This window comes from Fistularia commersonii, chromosome 32, assembly GCF_037954325.1.
Source record: "Fistularia commersonii isolate RoL2024-O1a breed Wild chromosome 32, RoL_Fcom_v1.0, whole genome shotgun sequence".
NCBI classification, from domain to species: domain Eukaryota; kingdom Metazoa; phylum Chordata; class Actinopteri; order Syngnathiformes; family Fistulariidae; genus Fistularia; species Fistularia commersonii.
The window spans coordinates 7,911,197-7,921,363 of record NC_141315.1 but is presented as its reverse complement, the minus strand read 5'-3'; the positions used below and the strand labels follow the sequence as shown (position 1 = coordinate 7,921,363).

The following is a 10,167-nucleotide window of genomic DNA, read 5'->3' as shown; positions in this document are numbered from 1 at the left end:
CACATCTGACGTGGAAGATTTAAAGACCGTATTTTTTTTTTTTCCTTTTTTTTCCCCCTGTCTATCTTGACCCTGCGCAGATTGTCACGCTTTTTAATCCATCAGAATAATAATCCGCTCACATAATCCCGTTTGAAAAGAAGAGTGTGTTCGCCTCGGATGGGAAGGAAAGTAAAACCGCAACCGCTTTAATCCCGGGGGTTCAGGGTTCGGGAGTTTTTGGGGATTATCGGTCCTCGTCGGGGGAAGCGGGAAGCTTTTTCGCAACTTCCCACGAGGGAGCGTACTGAAGTTTGGATGACGGCTGAGTCATCACTTCTAAACAGGAAGTGATGTCATACGGGTCGTGTCGGTGACGAACCGGAAAACATGCCGTTAAATCTGATCTGGAGAGAAATCGAAGACTGTTCCTGGAAGTTTCGGTTCATCGTATCGATATTTATGGAAAAATAGAAGACAAAGTTCGATCTCTGTCGGATAATATTTTTGATGTTTTTGTGATAATGGCGAGAGATTAAGATTAGGAGAAGCCACGTGGTTTAGGAAGTGCGGTGTTGAGGGATTATATGATCAAAGCAGACATTTTTTTTATCTTCAACATGCTTACGTAGAGGGCGGCACGATGGCTCAGTGGTTAGCCCTCCAGCCTCAACAAAAAGGAAGATTCAATTCCGACAAGGTTTCCTCCCACGGTCCAAAAAACATGCAGCAGGCTTAATGGAAAAAATTGGGGAAAATTGCCTGGAATGATTTGAGTGATTGAATGGTTGTTTGTCTATACAGGGCTGTCTCAGAAAATTAGAATACCGTGATAAAGTTCTTTATCTTCTCTAATGCAATTACAAAAACAAAAATGTCATACATTCTGGATTGATTACAAATCAACTGAAATATTGCAAGCCTTTTATTATTTTAATAGTGCTGACTATGGCTTACATCTTAAGAAAACTCAAAAATCCTATCTCAAAATATTAGAATATCATGATAAAGTAATTTTTGTTTTTTTAATTGCATCACGATATTCTAATTTTCTGAGACAGTCCTGTATATACAGTCCTGTATATACTAGCAGTACCTTTTGCTCGCTCTAAACGATCTCAGGCAAAACAGTTCTCAGTTCTACTACCTCAGTGGTGGAACAAACTTCCAGAAGCAACAAGACTAGCATCATCTATTTCAACCGTCAAGAAACGGGTAAAACTGTTCTCTTTCAGGACTTTTTACTGCGCTGATGCCCCAGATCAGGTTAGGCAGCAAGTTAGGCTATGCAATGTGTGTGTGTGTGTGTGTGTGTGTGTACGTTTGTGTATGTCTTTGTCAAAAAAAAAAAAAAAAAAAAAAACCAACTCACTAACCCAAGCTTACTGTTCTGTATATTTCCTGTGCATCGTGTATTTGCAAGTGTATTTGCAGTCCCTATGTCCTCTATTGTAAGTCGCTTTGGATAAAAGTGTCTGCCAAATGCAATGTAATGTAATATAATGTATATGTGGCATCCGGCATCCCCAGCGACCGTGGGCGCAGGATAAGCGCCAGAAGATGGACGCTAACGTAGAAATATGCTAACTTGACTAGCAGGTAGCTGCAGGTAGCTGAGACTTCGCCTCACAGCAACAATTTCCTAGGTTGCTAGGTCTCCTATCTGTGTGTGTTTCCTTCCCCCCCCACCGGCAAAACACATGAAGAGATCCATTGGAGACCCCGAATTGTCCAGATATCTGTACACGTCTGGATGACGTGTGAATGAGTGAATACTTTATGTCTGTACATGAAGTGTGAGGGAGTGAATGGTTGGACGTCTCTTCAGTGGCGATCAGTCCGGTGCAAAACCCGTCTATGGCTCAATGACCGCAAGGATAGGCTCCGATCCCCCTGCAGGATAAGCTGGAAAGACAACGAATGAATGAGAAACAGATCGCTTTCAGTTGACTCGGTGCATTCGTACCTTTAACTACACTAATCTCACGGTTTCCAAGAAAAGCAAAACAGGAAAAAGGTTTTTTTTTTTTCATTTTGTATTTGGGAGACTAAATTCATATTACTCGACCACCTGGTGCATTTCCGGGGACCTAATAATTCTCGCCCATCTGCGCAGCCTTCACCTTTGCTGGATGTTTTATTTTGTTGCCGGGCTGAATATACAAGTGTTGACACAGGAGAGAGAAAGAAGAGGGGAGTTATTTAAGAGGCGCTCTCACGGGGTTAAGTGATCCGCATTTAACCTTGAAACCGGAGTGTTTTGGCTTCATTATGTCTTTTGAAATAATTAGTTGACCCGCAGGATTAAAGATGCGACGGAGGAGGGCAAGGAGAGGCGGAGGTAATTGGCGGGTTCTAGATTCGAGGGCTTCGGGTTCAATTACACCTCAAATAAAGTGATAGAGCAGGAAAACCAGCCTCAGAAAAACAGGAAGGAATCCAACATCTGGACGCCACCAGTTTTGCAGAACGAAACAGAAACAAATAATTCTTCTTACTGCAGGTTAAATTCAAAGCATCTGAGGAACCGCAGTCACAGGAAGCCAATAATCAATAATTGTATTTAAATACTGGACTTTGGGACTTGCATTATCATATCTCTCACTATCGCTAAGGACTGGTCATCATCCAAGACCTTTGACCCCTCTGGTGCCACTTTTAGGATTTCTTTGCAATTTGAGTCCTAATTTGCAAATAATAACAAGAACTCTTCCATCATGATAACAAAAATAATAATTCTTCTCATTATCGTTGTTACTATTAGTAGTAGTAGAATGTCATTGATAAGGGTGATACATTTTCAAATATTTCTAAAAACCTTGAATGATTACTAGTAATAAAAATGGCAATGACAGTAAAAATGACTTATTTCCACTTACTTGCAAACATTTTTGAGTAAAAAGGCAAAATAATATTTGAAAATAATAATAATGGATATGATGATAGTAATAAAAATGACGTATTTGCAAATAAGTCAAGTAACATGCACAATGACGATGATAATGAAAATAATAACCACAAATAATAATAATAATAATAATAATAATACCGCTAATGCCTGAACCTTTTTTTTTCTTAACCCTGTTTTTATTGCCGGGTAAAAAATAATTAGACCCAACATGAGAGGGACAAATAAGATTCTCCACGTCCTGACGGGTCACGTGGCTTCAGAGATATCCCATAATGAACATTGAGAGAGAAACCCATTCGGGCAGCCACGAGTGTCCCCTTTTCTAAATTAGCATCTTATTCCCGGAACGGCAGCCAATCCTTTCCAAAACCCCCGATCCTCCGTCCGCCGCTCTCGCACACGAGGCAATTAAATTCTGTACTTGGAGAAAACCTCAGAAGTTCTCCTCCCGTCTGAGGCCTTCAACAGTCCATCAGCCGAGGCTCCCTGAAGGCGTCGGGGGGCCTCTCTGCCTCCTCTTTCTTTTCTTTTACAACTTCCTTTCAAACAGGGACCACCAACGCGCCGCTCGCACCTTCCGTCGTTCATTTCCTGCGGGAAGGGAAGGGGAAATGAGCCCGCCGGCCACTCTCCGGTCGGAAGGGATATTTCCCACGTGTTTTCGGAATAAAAAATGGGATTAGTTCCTCCGGATGCGCTCCAGCTCCCCCACCCGCCCCTCCTTTCTAATCTCATGCCCATGAGTTTACTGGGTTAGCGGCGGCTCAAGATGACCGTGATCCAATTACCAGCCGGCGTCAGCTGATGCCGTCTCTCACGTATGCGTTCTTGTTTACTCGTCGGGGACTGAGTTCGGGATTCTACCGATCAGGAGCCGACCCTTTTCGACAGTGCGAAGGCTGAAAGGATTGTGCACGTATGTTCAAACGGTGAGCGTGTAAATAATACACACTTGTCTGAAAGCTTCTTTGAAACTAAACAACAAGCAATGGGTTGGCGATCAGCCCGGTTGCGGTTCGGTTGAAAGAAAGGTCCCGGTGAGACTTTTTTTTTTTTTTTTCGGGATGCATCTTTTGTTGGTCCTTAGAAATCTCAAAGTCCGACGGAGTCACGCTGAAATGATATGGGTTTGAAAATCCAAAATCCAGGGATGACTCCAATCAAGAGCCGGTTTCATCCGGCTGTGATTTGATTTGTCGTCACGGCCGATCATGTTGCTTTCTGACGGGACGCCAACATCCACTGATCTGCTCCGACAACATCAGTGATTTTTTTTTTATCTCTATTTTTGCATCCCCTCCTCTTCCTCCGACTTCTCCTCAAGGACGGATTATCCAGAATTCGCTTCAGGAAGCTTCACAGGGGCACCAATGATTAGACCTGAGAAATATCAATCATATTTCATGAACACATTATTGATAGGATGTATTTTACACAGCCAAGAACATGAAAAAGAAAATACTTTGAGGCCAAATGCCTAGAATTTCATTTTTGAAACAGAATATGGGGTCACAGGAAAAATGAAGACAAGAAAATCAGCAAAAAAACATATCCTGATTTTAAGGAGGAAAATATCTTGGAAATGAAAATCATGCTAAAAAAGAAAAACAAAATAAACTGTGGGTTCAATGTCAAAAAATGTGCCCATAATTGTAGAAAAAAATATAACTAAAGATAAAATGAATCAAACTTTTGCTTTTGTGTGTTTGTGGTTAAACACAGGTTAAAAATATGAAAAACCGAAGGGGAAAAAAACACTGAGAAACTACTGGGAAATTTAAGCTTTACGAAAAAAAAATACAAAAAAAGCAATTTAAAATGGAAGAAATAATACGATTCAAAATAAATGTGGTAATTTCATGATAATAATGAGTATTTTGGTCTATTTTGCTTTGAAGGATAATTGCCACTTAATCTTTTTTTACAAATCAACTATCACCTAATGCAAATATATATATACATACATATATATATATATATATATATATCACCCCCCATCTCCGCAAATAACCACCAGGATGCCTAACATTGAAAAATAATTTATTTCAGAAATGTACTGTGATCATATATTCATTCAGAATCTGCATGGGAAAGCTGTTTTTTTTTTCTGTTGTTGCGCACAATGAAATCACCCCACAGAGAAGAAAAGGAAGAAAAAAAAGAGAGAAAGAAAAGAAAAGGAAGAGAAGTGACATTTTCTTTTTTTTTTTTGTTTGTTTTTTTTTTTTCTTCTTTTGAGCTATGGAAACTAGGAACACGCCACGGAGTCTTCACTATAGCGCTATGAGTGCACCTGACAGCTAGCTGGCCGGCACCCGCCCTCCACTGGGGCTGCAGGACCGTCTCTGAATGGAAAGCTAACACGCCAGAAGTGTATTCCCCACACACACACACACACACACACGCACACGCACGCACGTGCACGTCAGCAGTTGGCATAGGACGGTGGCACCTGAAATACAGAATGCTTGGTTACACGTTAAGAAAAAAAAAAAAAGTGGTGGTGGTGGGGGGTTAAGCGATGGGATGACATCATCTCTTGGCGAAGGAAACGGGAAAATGCAATCATTTCTATGTGTGTGTGTGTGTGTGTGTGTGTTATTGTGCCACCCTCAAACACCCCCACAACACTTTTTTGACACCGAAGACAGTTCCTTTATTTTTTTCCCAAGCTATCCGGGGGAAGAGATGTGCGAGGGTGTGTGTCCAAGAGCCGGGAAACGACAAAGGAGGGGCGCACATGAATTCAAGCACCGCCCCCCTCCCATACACACACACACACACACACACACACACACACACACACACACAGGTGTGTCAAGGTTACAAGGAGCGTGGGGGGGGTTCAGTGGTGCCCCAACCCTGGTTTCTCCGTTGGGGTGGGGGGTTGAGGGGGTTGAGTTCTCCATCAGGGCGTCGGCGGCGGTCCGTGAACCCGTCTGTGACCCCCCCCAACATGGCCGCCACTTGGCGTGCGAGAACCGTCTCCACGGAAATGCGTGGGCGTCCTCCTTTTCTCCGTTTCATCCGACGTTTAGAAAAAAAAAAAAGTAAAAAAATCAAACGTTCTTTTTTTTTTAACCACCTTTGACCTCCACAATATGACTGTCCATCAGCGCTGATTTGATTGTGTCATCTACATACATCTACTATATATCTATAAATATATATATACAGAATATATATATATTTATATTTCTACGTGATTCGAGGGCGGGCGGGGGGGTGACTTTGTACAGCGTTGTATTAGCGGCCCGAGGGTGAGGCGACCGGGGAGAAAAGGGGGAGGGGGGTTGAGCAGAAGCGAAATCAGATTATAACATTAAAACCGGCACACTTTCACACGATAGAAAAAAAGAAAAAAAAGAAAGTCTGATGCGATTCGGGGGGGGTAAAAGAAGTTGTACAAAAAAAAAAGGGAGGAGGAAGAGAAAGAAGAGGAGGAGGGGGAAGTGAAATCTGTAAATTACAGGGTCGAGTTGACTGAGCTTTTTTTTTTTTTTTTTTTTTTTTTTTCAACGCGAAGCCGTGTTCTATTCAGACACGAGTCGGGTGGATCCATCCAGAAATTCATCCGTCCTTTCTTTTTTTTTTTTTTTTTTTTTTTTTTCCCCCACTCCGGCTCCACCCCGGTATTTCACACAAAGGAGGAGAAGCCGGCGATGGGGGCGCGAGCGCCGGGCGCCAGGCTGCTGGGGGGCCGGTAGAGGGTGCCGTGCTGGCTGGGGGGGTTGGAGCTCTGCTGGGAAGGGGTGGGAGTCCGGCTGCCTTTGGGCCTGAACAGGCTACCCTGGCCCGCGGGTTGTCCCTGGGCCTGCTGGGGTTGGGGGCTCGGGGAGCTCAGCTGCGGGGGCAGCGGCGGCAGCGGGGGCAGCGGCGGCGGGGCGCAGTGATCCGGGTCGCCCGACTCCGATTCCGTGTAGCTGTAGGCCTGCGCTCTGGATATGCCCTTCTGCTGGCGGCGCCACGAGTTGTAGTAGGTGGGGTCGCTGATGTAGTGGTTGACGAACGAGTGGGTCTTCTGCCGGTTGGGGTCCACCTCGTACTCGCTGTCGCTGCCCTGCGGAGGCACACGGCGTGACAACCGGGTTATTACGCTGTCAGGACTGCGCCGACGCCGTTACGACCGGGGCGGGCGGGGAGGGGGGCAGTTAGCAAGCTTTAGCTCTAAATGAACAATGGTGTTAATCGACTTATCCGGAACCGGTTCACAATCAACCCCCCCCTCCCGCCGCCCAAACCCAACCTCTTCGCCCGAAGAGCACGCACATGCACACTCGCACTCACACACGTTGACGGCACGTCACGACATGGACACCAGGGGACGATGGCGGGTGAGTGGGTGGTTGGGTGGCGGGGGGGCGATTTGTTACTGAAGCGTGCATTCGGGAAATGGACCATCAACACAAGACGGCAAAGGTCGGTTAATCTTTGGGATTTGGAGCGGTTTTGGACTTTTTTTTTTTTTTTTTTCCACACGCCGCGTCAAAGACGACGAGGGGGTTTGGATGGGAGCTAGCGGCAGGAACCGGTCGCCTATCTGGCTGGGAACATTAAAAGCAGGCAGCCGCAGGAACCTCACCAAATGCAGCGGGAGTGTATGCAGACCGACCGTCCCATATGAAAACACCAGCGCCTCCTATGGGTGGACAGAACAATTGTTTTTTTACACAACATCACCAAAACAGCACGGTTAAAAACGGGCCCCCGCCACCTCCCCGCCATGACGCCCGCGCAGGAAGAGCTTTGCCGTTTTGTGCCGACAGAGTGGGGGAAAATAAAAATGCGTAACACAAAGGAGCTGTTTTGGTAATAACATGGTAGTAGCTCGGTTATAAACAAGTAGCACAATAGTCGCGTAACGGTCAGACTGGTATCCAGTTAACAGAGCGGGGTGAGTAATGGTTAAAAAAAAAAAAAGAAAAAAATAATAAAAGGAAAAAAACATACGATGAAAGTATGTAAAAAGATTTACTCGTGGTTGAATTAAATGATTTAATTTAAAAAAAATGAATTTTATATTTGTAATCAGGACGTAGAACAAGCATGGCAACAAATCGGAGAAAAATATAATAAATACGGGCTCATCGTACAAGTGAAGTTCATTCATTCATTCGTTAAAAAAAAAAAGGTGTGAAATATGTGAAACAACATGTGAAATATTTATTACGCTCTCGGACAAATAATTTGATTCGCAGCAATGTGTTGGAAGATGATTATAACATGGTAATGACTTACTTAAGACATGATTATTAACCCTGATAGCGACCTTCTCCATCGCGCACCTGATATTTTAAATAAAAGACTCTTGAATTTTTTTACTTGTTCCTTTTCCCCCTTGAGTCGGTTCGATCTAAATCAAGGAAAAACGTCCAGAATTAGAATTTACGCCGGCCCGCCATCTCACCTCAGGTCAGGCTATTGTGTTCAATAGCGGGAAGCTTGCATTAGAGCTTATGCAACACATGTGTAGCGCAGATGTCTGCAGACCCCTATAGACCCCCTGCCCCCCTTTTCTCGTTAGCAGACGTCCAAACTTGGATTGTGTTGAATTACACAGAAAAAAAAAGAAAAGCCACCCCGCTCCCCGGCCCGCCCGTCGCGTCCAATCAGAGCGCGGCGCTCATCACGACGCACGCCGGTGTCCATTTAAAATGCTCAGATCCAGTTGTGAACACTTGAAAAATAGGGGGGGAATCAACACACACGCTCACACACCCACTCCGATAACACTGAGTGCCGTTACTTCGCTCCCGAAGAATTAACGACGCGTCGAGATGTGTGTGTGTTGTCGTCCTCCAGATTGCATTTAGGTGTGTATTACCCCGCTCTTGGCCTCTTTTTTTCTTTTTTCAACTGTTGGTGTTTCGCCAGTCTGAAGGATCTGGCCCGGGAGGAAGATGCTTGAAATCTGCGGCGGCAGCGCCCACGAAAAACAGCTCCTTATTTAAACTCATTATGAGCTAATTACTGGCGCGGAAATGCTGTGAAAGGCGATGTTTATTTATTCATTTATTTATTTTCGGGGTGTGAGATGCAGAAAGAAAAAAAAAAAAAAAACACCTCGAGGAGGACGCCGGCGTGTTCACGAGTGGGTACGTGCGAAGCAGGCGCCTTCGGTTAATAAACGTTTTGATCGCGACGATGTTAAATTAGGCGGAAAGAGCGAGAGATTTGGAGGAATCCGTCCAATTAGCTGAGGAAACCTCCCGCCAGTGGTTTATTTTGCGATTAGCGTTGCAAACAGTCTCCGCTCGGTGTGTTTACAGCCGCAGAAAACTTGGAAAACAATAGAAGGGGAGGGGGAAACAGATGATCCGTAGAACGGGACAGCTCTCGGCGAAAGTCCCGATCTATTTTTATCGGAGAGGAGCCAAGAAAATAAATTTCGGCGGAGGGAAACTATCTCCGTCAATGTGAATTAACTGAAAACAGGAAACTACGGCACCTCCATCGCTACTGTTTGGAGCTGGGAACTGTTAGCCTCATTGCTAACCAGCAGGATGGAGCTTTTAGTAAATTTAACCTAAGAAGCTACGGTTGACGGAACAGCCAATGACGACGGGTTTCTTTTAAAGACAGTCCTCGAACGCGTCACTGCTGTTTGGAACTGTTAGCCTCATGGCTAACCAGCAAGCAGAGCTTGTAGACAGTTTAGCCTAGCAAGCAATGGTTGAATGGACAGCTGCTGAGGGCCCTCAAACACCATGTTTTGGTACTGAGCTGAGACCTGTTAGCCTCACTGCTAACCGGAAGGAAGAGCCTTTAGCCTGTTTAGCTTAGCAAGCTACAGTTGGCTGGTTTTCATAGACAATCCTTGAAAGCATTAAAGCTGAGAACTGTTAGTCTCACCGCTAACCGTCAGACAAAGTTTAAAGCCACGGTTGAAGGAACAGGCGGGTGGTTTTTCAGAGCAAGTCCTCAAACACGTCGCTCTGGTTCAGAACTAAGAACAGTGAGCCTTGCTGCTAACTAGGAGACAGAGTTTTTAGGTCATTTATCTTAGCAAGCTAAAGTTGAAGAGATAGCCGTAGACAGCCTGCTTTTCAATCACAGTCCTCAAACACATCACCGGTGCTTGGAGCTGAGTAAGAGTCGCTTAATGGCTAACCAGCTAGTAGGGTTTTTAGCCCGTTTAGCTTAGCAAGCTACGGTTAAAGCGGCTGATGAGTGCGGGCTTTTCAAAGATGATCCTCGAACACATCGCTGCTGTTTGGAGCTAGGAACCGTCAGTCTCACTGCTAACCGGTGGGCAGGGCTTTTAGCCCATGTAGCCT

The 10,167-nt window shown here is 44.8% G+C and overlaps 1 protein-coding gene across 5 annotated transcripts in view; it reads right to left on the bottom strand.

The window, feature by feature from the left end:
• Positions 1 to 4,913: 4,913 nt before the first annotated feature.
• The window catches only part of sdk2b (sidekick cell adhesion molecule 2b), a 306,191-nt gene continuing 300,937 nt past the window's right edge, over positions 4,914 to 10,167 (bottom strand). For 3 of the 5 annotated variants that reach the window (XM_086139455.1, XM_086139457.1, XM_086139456.1), the window contains 2 exons: positions 7,473 to 7,529; positions 4,914 to 6,950 (listed from right to left, as the gene is read on the bottom strand). In XM_086139455.1, coding sequence (XP_085995581.1) covers positions 6,528 to 6,950; positions 7,473 to 7,529 — 480 coding nt within the window. In that variant the 3' untranslated portion in view covers positions 4,914 to 6,527. The remainder of the gene's footprint in view (positions 6,951 to 7,472; positions 7,530 to 10,167) is intronic. The other 2 variants (XM_086139458.1, XM_086139459.1) reach the window with 1 other exon arrangement.